Source organism: Neltuma alba, unplaced genomic scaffold (genome assembly GCF_004799145.2).
Source record: "Neltuma alba isolate B1F8T4 unplaced genomic scaffold, ASM479914v2 tig00011241_pilon, whole genome shotgun sequence".
Taxonomy (NCBI): domain Eukaryota; kingdom Viridiplantae; phylum Streptophyta; class Magnoliopsida; order Fabales; family Fabaceae; genus Neltuma; species Neltuma alba.
Window position 1 is genome coordinate 191252 of NW_021635959.1, and position 18229 is coordinate 209480.

The window sequence follows — 18229 nt, forward strand, 5'->3', positions numbered from 1 at the left end:
ATATAAGGTTTACAAATTATAAATGACACGATTCAATTTGTAAATATAAAAGTCTTATTACTTATAAATATAAAATTTTAAATTTAACTTGTAAATATGCAAATTTAATTTATAAATATGAACTTTTCGAGACTTCTTAATATTTGTTTAATTTTTTTCACTCAGAGAACTCAGGAATAATTTTCACAAATAACTCATGAGGCAGGATAATTCGCAAGGATAAGCATGCCTACCCAAAAATGGCTAAATATATCAAAGATATAGGAGCAAAATAACCGAAATTCTAAAAAATCCAATCAAGTCCCTTTTTTTTTTTTCCTCCTTTCTTGAAGACGAAAAGGACGAAGAAAAAGATGATTTGAGTGTAATGACTAGTGAGTGATGAGCGATGAGTCATTTTTGGGCATGCGGATGTCCAGTGCAGGTCTTGACATATTTTTGTTGTTATTGGCCCGTACTGATATTTGAGTCCAAAGCGGACACTGCAGTTTAATTAAGGCCACTTTCTGGAATTTTCTTAAGCTACAGTCAGCGCAAGTAACTGGAAAAAAGCAGAAAAATACAGGGATTAAGGAGACGACTTGCAAAAAAGCTTTAACCCAACGCCGCTAGTTTCGTATCTCCCTCCCGCTTTTATCGCGGGACTCGGTTTCCTCGCGCCAGTCTGAGGAGAGAGTTATATAGGGGTCCAGGAGATACACATATGGTGCAACGAAAACACACAGTGAGAGAGAGCGCGCGAGCGTAAGGACGTAGGAATTAGGAAATAGAAATTGCCTCCTTTTTTTGGCCTTTTGGCTTTTTGTGCTTTTTCTCTACCCCTCCGTGAGAAAGCAATCCAGTCTCTTCAATAGTATCTTGGACTTGTTCTTATAAAAGAGCTTCAACCTCCTCTCATAATCCCCCTAACTCTCTCTTTCCTTTCCTTCTGTCTCTCCCTTGCTCCCTCCCTCTCTCTCATATTATAAGAAGGAAGAATATCTTTGTTTCTCTGTTGTCCTGGAAACGCCATGGATACTCAGCGAAGTCCTCTTCTAAGTTGGGCCTACTACTGCCAGGGAAAGGTGGAAGCTTTCTCCTCAACTTCATCCTTTGCCGTTAAGTTTCATAGATGCGTATAATGTTGTTCGTTATATCTGGAATTTTAGGACTAATTCTTCGTGGTATTGTGAAACTTTGATTTTACAGCCAACGGAGGAGTTAAGGCAGTCGCTTTTGTACACCACTCTGGAGCTTGAGCAAACGAGGGCTGCAGTACAAGAGGAGCTCAAGAAGAGGGATGATCAGCTGCTCAATCTCAAGGATCTGCTCGACAAAGCCGTCAGAGAAAGAGACGAAGCTCACGAGAAATGCCAGAGACTTCTCTTGGAGAAGTTCGTCTTCCAGCAGCAGCAACACCAAACGGCTCCTCTGTCTGGAGTTTCTAGCATTGAAGATGAACCCAGAAGAGGAATTGACTCCAACAATGGCCTCTCATCATCCGACTGTGAAGAAAGCATTGTCTCTTCTCCGGTCATTGACCATGTGCCTCAGCCCCAATTGCCCCCTCCGCCGGCACCGGCGCCACCGTCTGTCACGCAATCCATGATTGAGCTTACGCCGGACAGGCCATTACCGGAAAAAGGCAAGCTTCTGCAGGCTGTGATGAAAGCCGGGCCTCTGCTTCAGACTCTGCTCCTGGCAGGACCACTTCCTCAATGGAGACACCCACCCCCACCGCTAGAAACCTCAGAGATTCCTCCGGTGACCATCCCGTCACCACCTCCGCCACCCCCGGCACCGGCTCCACCGCAGCTCCTCCATCAAGATTCCTTCATTAATGCTACCAACTGCGGAAGAATCAGTAGAAAAAGGGTATTGTGTGACGGCTCTGACTCTCCTACGGACACCAAGTACCAAAGGGTTGTACTTCACTGACCGCAACGAAGTCAGATTTACCCACATAGCTTTTTTGAAATTCATATATATATTTACAAGTTGATAGGATTAAAGGGTTAGAGCGACTGATCTAGCATGTGTACAGTGGATTGTTCTAGAAAGGAAGTTAACTGAGTGCTTTGATTTAGGCTTTCTAGCAATATTGTGGGAAGTTTGAAGAATGAAGAATTGATCATCGGCATTTTCTCTTCTTTCACCCTCAACTTTTGGCTCTTGAGGTGAAAGGGCGAGTTTGGAACTTGGGAGGTTTGATTTATCTATGAAAGTGTAATGTAACTAGGATACTGAAGTTCAGTAAGTGATGTGAGAGTGTGTGTGTGTGAGAAAGTGAGAGAAAGATTGATCTAATTAAGATCACATCAAACAATTAAGAAGGATATGGGTGTGGTTGTGGAGTCGTTGGGGTTGGGAGATTGGGTGTGACCAACAACTGGAGGGAAAGCCGGGAAGGTAGTTGAGCTCTGCATGTCGGGTCGGGTGGACCCACAAATCGGAGCATGGACTCAATACTGGCGTGATGTATGATTTATATATATAAATATATTAAACCCGATTCTCGGGGGATTCATAACCATTAATGTTTCATCTTTTACTATTTTGTGTATTATAGCTTCTCTCTTCCATCTGCCCCCACTGAGCAAAAAGAAAGAAAGCATAGATGGTACCAACAAACCCCCCGGAGGGGGGGGGGGGAACGATGATATAAACAAAAGGGAAAGCATATAGAAAAGAAGAATAAATAATTTATCCCTCAAAGCAGCTGATGTGTCCCGCAGCACATGGGCTCTGTTATTCGTCCCTCACATTCATCACTCGTTACTTCAGTACAATTCTCAACTAAAAAACATGCCGTTGCCAAACTTTTCCTTTTTGTTGTGTCTTCTCTCGTGATTGGAGAAGACAATTAAACTTGAGGCACTTAAAAGGCGAACAGCAAATATCCTAGTTTCAATGCCGAAGCTTTTTGAGTGGTAACAAAATTAGAATATGATGGCAATCGGACCAGAAGATTACCAATGGGAAGACGATGACAGCTAAAGAAGAAAAGATTGGGCGAATAGGAAGTGTGAATTGAAGAAATAGTGAAAATGATGTGAAGTGGAGAAAGGGTATTAGAAAAGAAAGAAGCGAGGTTGGTTCTATGGAGAGGCGAAAACAGAGAGAGCATGCAAGAGACGGCAAGGGAGGAACTAGGAAGAAGTCAGAGAGAACAGGGGACAGCCATGTTCGGGGCAGGGGACGAGTCCGCTGATGGCGCGACCCGTATCCCACAAGACAAAAGATGTGGAAACTCTGGTCAATTGGAGGCTTTCAACCCTAAAGCCCCACCATGTGACATCGCTATCACAGTCTTTTAGTCAGTTTACCCAACAAGCCCAGTCCATTGTTACAGCGGCCCATCTCTGAAATTACAATTCCTGCCTGTCCCCCTCTAAATTGTGCCATTTTTATCTCGTCACCATGAGATATCAAAGTCTACAACAAGCTTTGGTATTTTTGAATTTGGGAAGATTCGAACTATTTCAAATTTCACATAATGTAAATTTTTTTTTAATCTAATTACAACATATAAGTGGATCTCTTGCAAATGTTTACATACGAACAAAATTAAATTAAAAGGAGCTGAGGATGTCATGTGCTTTAAAAAAAAAATACATGGTTGCATCACAAAAGGTTTAACATATTTAAAGCTCATTCTTTTAAGTTGAAGGAGTGGGGATTATATTCGCGACCTCCCGAATATTCATGAATTACAAAACTTTTACTCATTCTCGACCATCCAACTATGTCAAAATTTTCAATTATTGTACAAAATCTCACAACATCATTGAAAGATTTATTGCGTGTTTGATTTGGTGTCTGGTTATAAGCAAAAAAGTTTTTTTTTTGCCAAAAAAAAAAGTCCATCATGTGACGTATATTTGGGTTCAGCTCAAGCAAAAACAAATGAAGTCTGAAGGCGGGTGGATTTTTTGTTTTATTTAATTAAAACTTAATAAAAATGGGAAAATGTCCGAGTTTGTAAGAGAACTTGAATATTGACTCGTTTTAATATCCGCTCGAATGTCATATCAAATAATAAATGTGACAAAATTTATTATTGAAGTCAAGCATATGAGATGATGAGTAGGATCGAATTGAGTTGTGATGATGGTTAATACTAGCTCCGGTCCTTAATATAAAAGCTCATTTGATTTTTATTTTGATCCTAAATATAAGATCCCAATTCATTTTGTCTCTAATATTTATATTTTTTTTCCTAAGGTAGTCCTTCTAATAATAATAGTTCTCACCAACACCTTTGATTAGCAAGAATATTTTTGGAAAAACAACACCTATTTATTACAAAGAATTAACTTAACTTACTTTCTTAATCTCCTTAAATTAATCAACTAGCTTTTATAATTAAGATTGGAGCTAGTAGTACACAAGGAAAGAGGTGAGGGCATTCCAGAAAATGGGGAAGCTTGAAGAAGAACACATGCTAGCTATGTAAGCGTTGACTGGTGGATTTGCCCCTCAATTCATAGTTCAAAGCAATTAGGCAAAGAGCCACTTTTGCATTTGAGGACAATGCGTCTTTTTTACGTCAGTCTTTCTGCCGCCTTCCCCAACACTCCATCCCTTCCCATGATCCTGATCCTATCCTATCCTATGAAATTCCAGTTTCACTCGTGCTTCATCCTATTATTACTCCTTTCATCCCCTTCACTGTATTCCTCTGCTCTGCTCTGGTCCACTTTCTTCACTGTTCTTTCAACACTTACTATAACATTACTCGCTTAATAACCTGTTGGTTATTCTTCTTAATTTGACCGCTCATTCCCTGTTGAGTTCAATCTCTACATTCTTTTATGCCCAAAAAGGGAGTTACTTGTCTCGGCCCTGCTTCATAAGTAATGACACTTGTATCTATATTCAGTCAAACCCCATCAATTATTATCAGTTTTTGCCTTACGAGAAGGGTAATTGAGTGGTCTCCCTCTCTGTCCTAACTCCTCGGATTCTTGTCTCTGTCTCCCACTTGCTTCACTTGCCTTGAAGAACGGAAACTGGTATATCAAGGATCCATGCATACCCTACTAGTGCAAGTGTATTCTTAATTAAGCATGCCCCATAAAACTGATGACCCTCACCTACGCAAAAACTCTGCTGGCAGGAGAGACTTCCAGCAGAAAAATTCTATAAAACCATATAAATCATGCACTTGGGTCCTGCTGCTTCAGAATCTTCATTAGAAAAGTAGAGTTCTTTGTGGACCTTAAATCAGGAAAAATAAGAACTTTCTACTCTGACTCCATTTTGAGCGCTCTGGTGAATTGGCCACATTCATATAATCAAATCAGAACCAAGCTATTCCATATTTCCAGGAACATCATTTTGATTGGCGACGATCTCATGTGCATTTAATGATTAGCATGACGTGTCTATAGCATACAGAGATCGTGGATTACCCTCAAAGTGAAGGTGTCCACTTTCTTGTCTCTTCAATTAATCATGACAGTTTGAATATTTAAAGTCTGGATGAAGAATTTTGTAATACGTGTGGCAACGGCAACCCCTTTGTGACCGATTAATTTGTTGACGTTGGAATGGTTTTTTATGTGAAACCAATCGAATAATCAATAAAATATGTCTCATTAAGTTGCACAAAGAGGCTTGTTTATATAATTTGATGTTCACATGTAGTTGAGAACCAGTTGCTGGACGTAGAATTAATGTATGGATATTCGGCCATGGATCATTAATGCGCAAGCAGCTAAGCAGTATTCAATGATTTTAGCTGTGTTCCAACATTAAATTGCTTATCCATGCTTATACAGATTGAAACCCTCAAGTTCTAAACTTTTATCGCCTCCTCTTCTTGGGATTTATAGTCACATAAACAATATTTCTGACATAATTACTATCTGCAAAATATGAACCCTCGTTAATTTGCTGGGATCGTAAATGAATACCACCCTAAGATGCATGGATATTGACACACCACATGATATAGTAACAGTTTGAAGCGCTGTGAGTATCAAATTTGAATATCAAAACAAGTTCATACACAAAAAATTCGATACTGTATTATTTTAATAATCTGGCTTCATGGTTTTCCACTATAGCACGTTTTGCATATGCTTCATGCAAGTAAATAGTATTATCGGTTAATTGGGATGCTTAGATTTGTTCAATTTTGACTTCAGATCAGCCCGACATTGCATTTAACTGGTTTCATTTCTGATTTAGTAACCTTGGCGGCTTTTATGACAAGTCAGTGAATGCATGAGCACAAGTCGGGGAAAAGATTAAACTTGTTTTGCCCCTTAATATTGTAGTAGTGAACAAGAAAGTGAATGAAGTTGGTAGGTTCACCGTGAGATTCATCCGAAAATTAAAACAGAAAAAAAAAAGATCATGCTTTGAAGCTGTATATTAATTCTTTTAACTAATCATTAATAATAAAATTCTCCTTCCCTCATTAGTCACCCTAGTGATCGGAACTTGCCAACAACGTAACAAAAAGAAGCTGCAAGTTGAAATCTGTATCCAATGTGCTCGTATGCAACACGACTTATCGCAAATTACATGCAATTAACTTGGACTCAGTGTCTTCCAATTAACCTTTGTACTTGAAGCAAACCTAGTCACACAATTAAGGATACAGCTATGTTGGTAACTAACTAATATTAGTTCATGTACATTATGCAAAGCATCCACCTTGCACTTGTGCACTATTACGGCATTGTCAGTGTCTGTGCGTCCAACGCAATGTATTCATACCAGGTGACAAAGGAAGAGAAAGAAAACTAATTTTATTGTTTTTAATTATCGATTGGGCCTGCTTTTAATTTCATTGGATGAAGTAAATGGAGCGAACCTATTCATCCAATGGAGATGGCAATTAAGGTGATGCAACTATGTCGTTTTTGGACAGTTAGGTGTTCTGTATATTTTCATCTGGTTAGGTGAGTTAAAAGAGTGTCATCGTATCATGATATTCTCACTTACCAATTCTGCATTTTGCTTCTTCTTTGTTTGGATTCCACACAGCTTACTTAAGGCAGTTTAACTCAGTTGCAGTTTCTGGTCGCTTTTAATGCCCCTTCGTTTTCTCACCACTCACGTTTTCTCTTAGAAAGTGATTTTCACTTTCAATCTGTATAATATATGGACTCCAGTCTGGCCAGTGTTTGGTGATCATTAATGAAGAGAAAATGGTAGGGAAAAAAGATGAGAAGACAATAAACAGAGTAGGTGAGGGAAGGAAAACCCTACTTGAGATGTCGTAAGTAAAATCATGAGGTTTTTATTATATAAAAGTCATCGGAGAATAATAGCACCGGAACCTTAAAAATTAGTCCAAAACAAAACTTCAACTAAATGTTCCACAGAGGAACCATAAACTGCAAAGAATGTGACCAAGCGGGAAGGTGCCTCTCACGGAACAGCCTTTTAAAAACAAAGCGACAAGCAAACCATGGCTTTCAGAAAATTCTTTAGTTTGAAGTTTCTTTTGCTTGGAATTTCAAATATAAAGTGGAGAAAGCAAATGAAGGTAAAAGAAAGATATCTCTGCAAGATATCCTTTAACTAAAAGGAAGGCAGTGTTCTTTCTCATTCACGAACTGGTCTGCACTAACTCAATATTCTTCCCATGTTATCAACTTAAAGGAGAAAAAAAAAAAGGAATTTCCGCAGTTGCAGAAGCAGGTTCTGATATGGATTTCTTACAAAGAAGGAAAGGGAAGTTAGGTTCGTGTCATTAGATCTCTGGCACGTGGCTTGCTCCGCACAAGTTATGCTAATTCGTCTGAGTCTCTTTCGGTCACGTTACTAGTGCAAAAGCTCATGGGACTTACTCTTAATAATGCATTTCAATGTTTTATGATGGCTTTGGTATATATGAACATGGTCAGAAATGAAATGGTATATTGAATACTATAAACAATAATTTCTTTGCAAGAAGAGAAGGCCGGCAACTTTATTCCTCCACAAAATAATGAATCATGTATGAAGGTATCAGGCTTTTGGGGCCAAAAAAAAGAAAAGAAGAAAAGAAGGGATAAAAGCAATTTAAAACCATGGCATGTGAGGCATTTGCCGTTAATTCAGCATGGGAATCTTTTTGAGAATTTTATAAGCTGCTTCTGCTTTGGAGGGATATTTTGAGATCAAGTAGTTCATCGGGGATGGATATTTAAAAGAATTCAACTCCTTGTGTGAAGTGGATGTTTGTACCTGATATTTGTTTGAGAGCTGTGCTCCCCTTTCTATATGGGAAGAGAATATAGAAGATCGTTATTTAATATTTAATGGATCTGGGTCCATGCAAATAATCAAAGAAGAAAAGGATTTAACATAGAGGGTGTGAGTTGGCCTCGCTGGCAGCAAATCAAAATCCCCATTCCTTGTAAACAAAACTCAATTATTTCTGTTTTCTCTGAGAGGGAATAATTTCAAAGAAACTTACTGCATCGGATTCTAAATCATTGTTTATAGGCTGTAATGATGCTTGTCCATGCTTCTATTCACAATATAAGTTTTCTTCTTCTTCTTCTCAACTTAACTTGATTTAAAATTTAAATACGGTTTGATAACATTTAAAGCATTTAATATTTATTTTTCCGTTTTGCTTTTCTATATCATCAAAGTTTCTAAATAATTAATTTATTATAGGAAATGTTAAGAGTATGTTCAGAAAGCTCTGTGAATTTTTTTTTGCATATTTAATGTTTTAATTAATATTTTTTTATTTACGTGAGATGAGTTAGAGTTACATTGTGCACGGGAAAATTATATAATTAGGCCATACTTGGCAATTATCTTATTCATCACAACTTTAAAAAAACTCGAATTTAAATAATAACTAAAGCAATAATTCATGCGTATAATTACACAAGAATAGGGAGTATATATTGCTCTTTAATAATTGAATATCTATATCCGCTATGAGTGTTCGGTGCCTTGGTTCCATCAAAACCCGAAGAAAAATAGAAAAGTGTGATAAATTCAGTAACATGAAAGGAGAAGCTGGACTTAATTATTATTTAATAAAAGTAAAAAGGTTGTTAATGTATTCAATTACTCCATCGGTTTGTGCGTCAGACAAAATTTATTTATGTTCAATAATAACATTATGTTTTATCACAGATTTTATATTAATATATCAGTGGTCTAATTTAAGTAAAGAATTTCAAAAAAAGGAGGATGAGCTATCAAGGAGGAGTGAGAATGGAGAGACAAAACGAGCTGTCTTGTTTGATATGATTTTGATAAATACTTGAAGTCAAAAACTTGGGGGATCAAGCGCGCGATTTGAAGTAGGATGGGCAAAGGTAGAAGCTTGTGAAAAAACAAGAAGACCGAAAAGTAACATAAAAGCGGGGAAAAGGGCAAAAAGCAGAACAAGACTTGAAAAGACTGAGCTTCTCACACAGTCACACTTCTCCCAGCACTTACAAAGCAAAATCTGCCAAAATTATTTGTAAGCTTCTCTCTTTCGTCTCTCTCTCTCTCTGTTTCATCGCCTTCTGTACCCATTCCCACCACACTACCACACTGTACTGTCTTTATCTCAATGCTTTAAATGCGGGCGTCCGTTTCTCAACCTCTCCTCCCACTGGTAACGGCTTCTCTCCTTTCTTGCTTTCGGCATTCTTCCCCGCTTCTTCTCTCCATAATCTCTATCGTACCATCGCAACTCCTTTACCCCAACTTCGAATTTTTTTGCCCCAATTAGTGAGAAAGGTGGAATTTTCAACTCAGTGACGTTTCTCTTCGAATTGAAGATAAGTGAACAGTAGGGTTCTTCTTCAGGTCCAAAGAAAACATAGAGGAAAAGAAGACTGTGGGGCTTTGATCGAGGAATCGCAGCTGAGAGGTTTGAGTTTTTAAACGAGATTCCAATCTGCGACGACTGGTCCGGCTGCGGTTCTGGATGAGGTAATGGACGCGCGAATGAAGAAGTACCGTCAAGTGAGCCCGGAGAGGGCTAAAGTATGGACGGAGAAGTCACCAAAATACCACCAGAATCGGAAAGTACCGGTAATTTACTACCTGTGTCGGAACAGGCAACTAGAGCATCCTCATTTCATGGAGGTCCCGCTTTCCTCTCCGGAAGGACTATACTTGAGAGGTACTAAAGAAATGAATGACCAACATGCTTTTTGGCTTTATTCTCGTCCGTTTTTGGTACCGGTGTATGGTTTTGAGGAATTTTTTGCTTGCAGATGTGATTGATAAGCTCAACGCTTTGAGAGGTCGAGGAATGGCTTCCTTGTATTCATGGTCATGTAAGAGGTAAGAAAAATGCAATATTTCTTTTTTCCTGGTGTTTAATTTACATGATGCGAACCCTCTTGTAAAACATATACTGAGGACGTGTAAGCTCTATCCTTCATCCGTCTTAATTTAGGACTTGGGATGAAACTATCAAGGTTGTGATGACTTGAGCTTTTAAGTTTTTTCCAACTCTACGGCCGAGTCATTTAATATCGTTCTCATCATAGACTTATATCTCAATGATGTATTTCAGAAGCTACAAGAATGGATTTGTGTGGCATGATCTCTGTGAAGATGATCTAATTCTGCCAGCCCATGGCAATGAGTATGTCCTCAAAGGGTCAGAGCTCTTTGAGGAATCCAATTCAGGTAAATATGATAGCTGCTTTATGTAGGTTGTTAATGAACCAATGCGTGAGACATTAAACATTGTGATTTGTCTTACAGATCGTTACAGTCCCATTGGCAATGTCAAACTGCAAAGCCTGAAGCAGTTGCCGGAGCCAGCTTCTTCTAGGAGCCATGATGAAGCTTCCTCCTCCTCTAGCTTGAACGGGAAAGAGACAAGACAGTCCCAGGATGACGAGCTTTCCCCAGGACAACATACTGGTTCCTCTGATGCTTCTCCAGAGTCTAGGGCTGGAAAGAGTGGCACTCTTAGCTTGACAGAGTACAAAATCTACAAGACTGATGGATCGGCTGATGCATCAACTCAAACCGAAGAAGGTGGTGGCAGACATAAAACACTGGAAACATGCACAAGAGGCGTGTCAACAGATGATGGGCTGTTAGAACCTGAATGCTATAAAACTGGTCAAGCCCAAGCATCACAAGCGAAAGATAATTCAGAAATCTGTAGGGATACAGTTTCTCCTCCTCCCTCAACTTCTAGTCCACTGTCTTCTGGTGGTAAAACTGAAACTTTGGAATCCTTAATTAGAGCTGATGCTAGTAAGATGAACAGCTTTAGGATTCTGGAACATGAAGATATTCGGGTTCCGACTAACACAAGACTGAAGGCCTCAAATGTGCTGATGCAGCTGATCTCTTGTGGTTCAATATCTGTGAAAAATCACAGCTTTGGTCTTATCCCATCCTATAAGCCTCGGTTTTCCCATTCAAAGTTCCCTTCTCCGCTGTTTTCAACTTCTATCATGTTGGGTGAACTTGATTGCCTAGCAGAGAATCCAAGGCTCATGGCTCTGAGATTGGAGGACAAAGAATATTTTAGTGGGAGCTTAATTGAGACCAAAATACCGAAGGAAGAAGCAGATGGACGTAATGTTCTGAAACGCTCTTCTTCCTACAATGATGAGAGGTAGGCTTTGCCTTCAACTCTTTTGTTGCAAAATTACAAATTAGCACGTAGAAGAGTTATTGCTTCCTTCCCTACAAATTATGGTTCCGGCAAATCAATCCAATCTTACAACACTGGACGGTGTATTCCATGTTTAGTTACTTATACCACTGATTGCACTAGCATGCTCATTTGAAGCTGAGCTCCCGAGGGATGATATATCATATATAGAATGATTGATTTCTGTTGGGTTGGCAGTACTGATTTTTGGATCGTAGTCAAGATTCATGATAAATAGTGGATGAGGGTAGACTAGGCTATAAACCCAGGTGAGTTGCAGCTTGTGCAATAACCCCCCACCATTAAGTGACTGTTTATGCAAAAACAAAAAATATATTGAATTGCATCCTTTTCGCAGTCCAAAGCTTTGTTTCAGTGAGAAGACTTATTGTTGCGCTTTACTTTAAAATTTGTGTTGATGCTTTTCAATGATTTTTTATTTATTTAATTCTATTAAGATTTGAAATTTAAAATTTGAATGGTTGAACATCTCATACTTCGGATCACTGTGTTTGAATCTGTTCAAGGTGTGAAATGGAGAAACTTTTATTACGACCTATTCTTCTTTTTTCTTTTGTCAATGCCTTGTCAGAGGTAAAGATACTTTATGGTATGGTAGAACGTCACTGGACATGGATCCTTCAGAGGCTAAAAACTGCGGCTTCCTCCTGTTCTATAAGTTATGATAAATGAATGGTACAAGTCCTTCAAGATTCTAGTATTATCATGCCCCCATAGCCCCTCCCCGTTCTTTCAAAGGAAAACAATGCAAAGGAAAACTAAACAAAATATACAACAATAGAAAGAAAAAGAGAGGAACAGAGGATCTCTGGAATTAGAGCATAGGAGGCCCTTTGTTATCAGGTTATATAGCTTGCCTCTCAGAAACTACACTAGCCAATTGGATGATATCCACTGTACCAGGAGTTGATATTTTAAACCTCATAGAGTAAGAAATTGACTTCTCTAAAATAAAGTAGATATTTTATTTGCACTTGAAGAAATTCTCAAGTCGGGGGCAGATTTTCCATTCAAGTGTCTATAACTGTTTTGAAAGACAAATGAATTGATGGAGATTTCTCTTAAAAGACAATGGACCAGTAATTATTACGACTGGCTTAGTAAATTCTTGCTTCAGACTTTCCTAATTGGTTTGGGTTGTTATCTGAAATGGTTCCTCCATAACAAATCTAGACTTCCCTAATTGGCTTAGATTGTCATCTGATTTATTTATCATATCCTGATAAATGTTCCTCTGTAACTAATCTTAGCATGCAATTGTGCAGCAGTGCTTGCAGAGAACTCAATTCACAAGATGACAAGGAGGAATCATCCGCAGGACATTCGAAATGTATTCTACGATCAATCAAGGCTTCACTGAGCAAACATCCACGAAGTGAATCCATGAGATCCCCTGTTTCTGATGGACCAAGAAACTCCTCGGATAGAATTGATGGCAAAAGCATATCCCCTGTGACATCAAATGGCAGCAGCAAGAGGATAACTGAACCCTTAACGGGCAAAAAGCTGTCGAAGAGGACAGATTCATGTAAGGAAGAGGAGGTGGTCAAAATTGAAGAAAGTTAAGTGTTGACTCTATCTTGTTTCTCTTGACGTTATTCATTGTTGGTATGTTTTCCAGGTTTTCTGCAATATTGATTGATAATTTTAAGTTTAACACAACAGGCTTGCTTCAGGAGCTCGGATTATAATCCACTCTAAACCATCTTGCGAGACAGCACCAAGCAGCTCTTGAATTTAAAGTTTCACGGGTGAGGCAAGGGGAAAACTGCTCGTTTTCAGCTTTATTTTGAATTTAGCATGATGGTAAATATGTTGGTAGGTCCACTTGACAGTCTTGTAAAATCTATATAGTAGATACCTCGGTGCAAAGGAAGGTTATAAGGCCGGCGTGGTCCTGGTGGTCCATTTCCTGTAAATTTTTTGAGCAGGTTTAAGGGTGATCGCTCACTTTGTAGTAACCTCACATTTTTTCCCCTCCCACTTGAACAACATTTCCAATATTCTCCTATTAGGCTGTTGCCACCTTTAGTTTTATTGCATTACCAAGGTTCCAACATGTCAGAAAGCGTTGGTTCATTTTCGAACCCCTCTCTGGGCATTGGTGCTGATCTTGCCAAACATGAGTTAACCCTCTGTCAGCATCACTCGGATAACGACGCTATTACAAAAAGTTTTTAAAAGCTCGTAAAAAAGTTCTGTATTTTTATATGTTTTGGAATCAAAGTCGCTGTAGACGATTTGAACTTGACACTTTGCTGTTTGTGGTCGAGTGAGTGGCCCAATGAAATGATCGGCAATGATGACCAAGAAGATGATTGGAGTGACCAAGTCCATTTCCATGATGCTACTTTCTAAGTCCTTTCTTTTAAGTAATAAGTTAATGTTTTCTTCTAAATTGAGAGAAGGTTTAGGATTTTCTATGTAAGCTGAGAACGAAAAGTAAACGAAATCAGGTGTAACAGAGACAATAAGTAATATATTAGTTCATAGACAACATGTACAGAAAACTTTATTCGATTGAAGCAGAGCAACAACGTCAGGGGATTCTGAACGGAGGCTTGATGGGTTCCTTTTCTCTGTCCTCTTGCACCCCAGAGATAGAGAGAGAGAGAGTAGGGCTGTGTCTAAACTCTAAAAGTGTGGCTGACTTGGTACTTTCATGCTTTTGTCTGGTCATTGAGATCTTGAAGAGCTGAAGACCTACAGAAATTACTCTGTGGTTGGTTTTGCTTTTACTTGAAGGGCACGTAGGCCACGTGGTCCCTGGGGTTTGATTCTCTCGCTTTAGCATTCTTTTTCACCTGATGAAAGGCTTTTCTTGGAGGGGCCCTGGGACGATGCTGTAGAAGCGAGGCAGTGTCCTTTCGCCCTATATATTAGATGCACCTTTAATGTTGAAGGACGCAAATTCAACTTTCAATCAAATCTTATATTGCAACGAGCTTCCGTCAGAATAAACGTATTTATGTTTTTTTTTATTTTAATAGATGCAAAGTTTAAAATAGAAATAATCCTGCAAGTGCCATTTAAAAAAAAAAACAAATTTTTTATTCTAAAAATAACAAAGTAATAACTTTAAATCCGGACAACCCCAACTTAACATAGATGGGTTAAATCTCATCATCATGGTAATAAGCACAGATTGAATAATAACGTAAGATTGCATTAGCCAGTTTTTGTCTTGAGGTGAAATATTAATATCGTAGCATAAGCATTCCAACTCTGGAGGAGGTACAAGAATTTAAAGGTCCACGGCACACTGTTTTTCTTTTCTTTAATTTTTTTTTAAAACAAATGAAAGCCCTCGTGTTTTAAACTAAAAATGGGAGTCTCTGCCTGAGCTGAGCCCTTCCCATCCAAATTCCTAAGCTATAAAATGAACCAACAGTTGCCAAAAACCAAAAAAAAAAAAAAAAAGAACCAACAGAATCCAACGCGTAGATGGTTGGTTCTCTTAAGTATGATATCTTAGGTTTGTAACTGAGGCGTATGCATGGAAAATGCTTTGTTGAGAGAGAGATACCTCACTCTGGTAATCTCTATATTTTAGAAGGACTAGTCTCTTTTTTTTTTAGCTAAAGCATAAGTATCTTTTTATTAGAGACAATCCTATTCGAGGCACTATTAACACTAAATGTGGACACTTTTTCCAACGAGGATTTGAACTTTTGTTTGTCACGTTGCGGGACTAACCCCTTCCGTTAGACCCAACTCAATTGGTAGACTAGTCTCTATTTATTGTTACTGCCCGATTTACTGTGAACAAATGGAAAGGGCTGGGAAACTAGGTTGAAGCGAACACAGCCCATCAAACTTGTATTAAGTACAACTGCCGTTTTTTTCATTGCTGCTTTTGTACGCATGCAATGACTCATAAGCAGATGCACATGCTTCTATCTTTCTACATTTTGCACAATTTCTCAAATAATCACAATGCCACCACATCATATGCTCTTCTTCGTAATTTCCAGATTTGGAGACTTCAGTTCCAAATGATTATTATTGTTGTACCCTCGCGCATCAGTATTTTGATACTTATACGTCGGACACAGCGGCCAAGAAGAAAAAACTTGAGCTCCATGGTGGGTTTTCGGCCATTCAACAATCATCAATTTCTTCCTCCGGCATCCGATGAAGGCAAACGAAGACAAAGAATAACGAATTGCATTAAGAAACAAGACCTTATGCACAAAACTTCCCGACTTGCCCACTTTTTCAAGCAAGCTTACTACCCTGTTTTTCAGTATGCATCAAAACAGATCCAATAAAGCCAAAAAAATTAAGAAACTCCCGCCCCAGCTGAGCATTTTCGCCAGGTCCTCCCCGTTTCTTCCCAACCCAAAAGCTTCATCTCACCATCTCCGCCACCGAAGAAGTGCATGCAGTGGTAGGGCTTCCCTGTATCTGTCTTGTGTTGTATGAATTGCAACTCTGACACTTATGAGCGACGACGTGAAACTGCACTTGAGAGTTCACCCCACAATCATTGCACAATATCCAGACCTGATACCACATAACAACCTCATCACTTCAATTACAGAATTAACTCGTCATTTCTTAATTGTTCAGAGGTTGTATTGATTGTTACTTACCATCTTGTCTTTGTAAGCTTCAGGCATTGGCGTTGAAGCGATCTATCACAAAGTTTCAATAATACCAGAAAGTCAGTTTATGAACGCCCAGAACCGTCACTAATATCGACTAATGTGATCGCCAGAAAAAAAACACGCATACCACTTGGTCAAGCTTCTTCCACAGGCTTGACATGTCACAGATGGATTTTGAACAAACAGGGCATGAATACCTGAAAGGTCAAAACAAAATGAATTAGTAGCTTTCAAGATGTTTTTTTTTTTGGTTTTTAGTACAAGAGTAGCTTCCAAGATTTGCTGAAGGGATATGTAAATGAACAGGGGCCTCGTGGAATAAGTTGGGCCAAAGCCCAACAAACTTATTTAGGATCAGGCTTGACAGGCCCAGATCAAACCTATTGGACCTTGAAGTTATACAAGCCGAATCCTTGAACTGTAATCTAAATTAATTATTGGTCCAAATACTAGCCTACCCCAAAAAGTATAGGCACAAATTAGTCTCACTAAAAAATACTTGCACGAGAGGGATTACAAATAGCTTTACCTGCAATGTTTCTCCATCTCTCTAACACACTCCAAATGTATAGTATGGCCGCAAGGCAAGACGGTGATGTCTCTCAAGGTATCAAACAGATACTACAAATTGTTGGGGGGGAGGGGGTTGGAATTGAAATCATGTCAGTAACTATCAGAGAGCTTTCTTCTCTAAATAATTGAGAAATGAATTTAATTTCTCTTTGCCTTACCTCAATACAAACAGGGCAATTGTGATGCATTGCTCGTTCCACACACCGGTGTCCTTCTTTCATCACATTGGAGTAGCAACAGCCTAAAAGAAGCATAGGCAAATTCAAGTAGACAATAAGCCAAAGGAGAAATGAGAAGCTGGAATTTTTGTGTTTGGGGTTATGGAAGAAGCCTTCATGTATTCAGACGGTGAACTCACCACATCTCTTGCAGTGGAAGAAGTTATCCTTGCCTCCAGTTCTGTGAAAATTAAAAGATGACAATAATTTTTAGCGATCGCAGTTTTGGGGAAATAAAAAGACAGGCCAAGAACCGAACGAAGATGTCACCTGCAGATGCCACATTCATCACAGTGGTATTGGTTCTTCGAAATCTGGAAGATGCAGTGGGGCACTATTTTAATACATAATTCGAGAAACCAAAACATGAAAACAGACACAGTGACATTGGGGAACTAACATCATCGTCGAAGAATTTGCAAGCAGCACAAAAGTACTCCCCCATGCACATTCCACAGTTGATGCAATACTGTTGAACCTGACAAAGTGAGACAAATAAAGGATCAATAACCGCCGTCCCAGTCTCATTTGCGTTCATTTTGTTTCGATCACAATGATCAAGTTATGAAAACGCTTGTCCAAAGAAGTTTTGAGAACTCACATCTTGCTCTGTTTCACATGAAGAACAGATGACCTGTAAGAAAAATAGTTTAAAAAAAAGAAAGAAAGCCAGGGGTAAAATTAATAACCACAATTCGGATGTATATAACAAAGGGAGACTAAAATAACAAGAATTGGGAATGAAGAAAAACGCGAACCTTTATAATGTCGTGGCGGGGGACATCGTGACGATGGACGGGATTGACGTCGTCGGAGTTCTGTTGACATAAACAAAAGGGCAAGGCAGATTGAAGTATGGGGTAAACAAATGAGAACAATGGGAGAGGGGAAAGAAGAAAGAAGGATACCTTAGCTTCATTATGGCAATGGCGACAGTAAAAGATTTCGTTGCAACAGGGCGCTCTGATTTTGCACCTCCTTCTGTAGTGTTTGCAGCTAACAGAGGGGGAAAAGCGTTAGAGAGAGACCGAGAGGAGAGAAGAAGAAGATAGAGGTTAAAAGAGAGAGGGGGGAAGCATACCCGAATTGAGAGGATTGAGCCATGGGAGATGAAGATGGATAATGAGAATGAAAGGGGGGGAGGAAGGAAGAGAATTTATAAAGAAAGGTGGGAGGGAAAGACGGGGAGAGAGAGGGGGAAATCCATGAGTTATAGAGGAGAGGGAGGATGCTGACAGGGC

At 39.1% G+C, this 18229-nt stretch overlaps 3 protein-coding genes across 7 annotated transcripts; 2 read left to right on the forward strand and 1 right to left on the reverse strand.

Moving 5' to 3' along the window:
* Window positions 1–676: 676 nt before the first annotated feature.
* Window positions 677–2512, forward strand: LOC114762751 (actin cytoskeleton-regulatory complex protein PAN1). Its single transcript, XM_028952319.1, has 2 exons — window positions 677–1064; window positions 1189–2512. Exons 1-2 carry the CDS (start codon window positions 1011–1013, stop codon window positions 1915–1917), a joined length of 783 nt encoding a protein of 260 aa, XP_028808152.1. The 5' UTR covers window positions 677–1010; the 3' UTR covers window positions 1918–2512.
* A 6859-nt stretch (window positions 2513–9371) lies between these two features.
* LOC114762750 (protein UPSTREAM OF FLC) lies at window positions 9372–13838 on the forward strand. 4 transcript variants are annotated; one of them, XM_028952315.1, is made up of 7 exons: window positions 9372–9550; window positions 9668–10063; window positions 10158–10227; window positions 10463–10578; window positions 10657–11527; window positions 12853–13149; window positions 13253–13838. In XM_028952315.1, exons 2-7 carry the CDS (start codon window positions 9874–9876, stop codon window positions 13320–13322), a joined length of 1614 nt encoding a protein of 537 aa, XP_028808148.1. In that variant the 5' UTR covers window positions 9372–9550; window positions 9668–9873; the 3' UTR covers window positions 13323–13838. The 4 variants fall into 4 exon arrangements, with proteins under 4 accessions (XP_028808148.1, XP_028808150.1, XP_028808149.1 ...); XM_028952317.1 differs by having other exon boundaries at window positions 12856–13149; XM_028952316.1 differs by having other exon boundaries at window positions 9745–10063.
* Window positions 13839–15650: 1812 nt separating this feature from the next.
* LOC114762755 (E3 ubiquitin-protein ligase RZFP34) lies at window positions 15651–18149 on the reverse strand. 2 transcript variants are annotated; one of them, XM_028952327.1, is made up of 12 exons: window positions 18070–18149; window positions 17897–17984; window positions 17747–17806; window positions 17590–17622; window positions 17389–17457; window positions 17259–17302; window positions 17129–17169; window positions 16929–17011; window positions 16727–16818; window positions 16325–16394; window positions 16183–16224; window positions 15651–16093 (listed from the first exon to the last, which is right to left on the reverse strand). In XM_028952327.1, exons 1-12 carry the CDS (start codon window positions 18090–18092, stop codon window positions 15938–15940), a joined length of 801 nt encoding a protein of 266 aa, XP_028808160.1. In that variant the 5' UTR covers window positions 18093–18149; the 3' UTR covers window positions 15651–15937. The 2 variants fall into 2 exon arrangements, with proteins under 2 accessions (XP_028808160.1, XP_028808159.1); XM_028952326.1 differs by having other exon boundaries at window positions 17389–17466.
* Window positions 18150–18229: the final 80 nt, after the last annotated feature.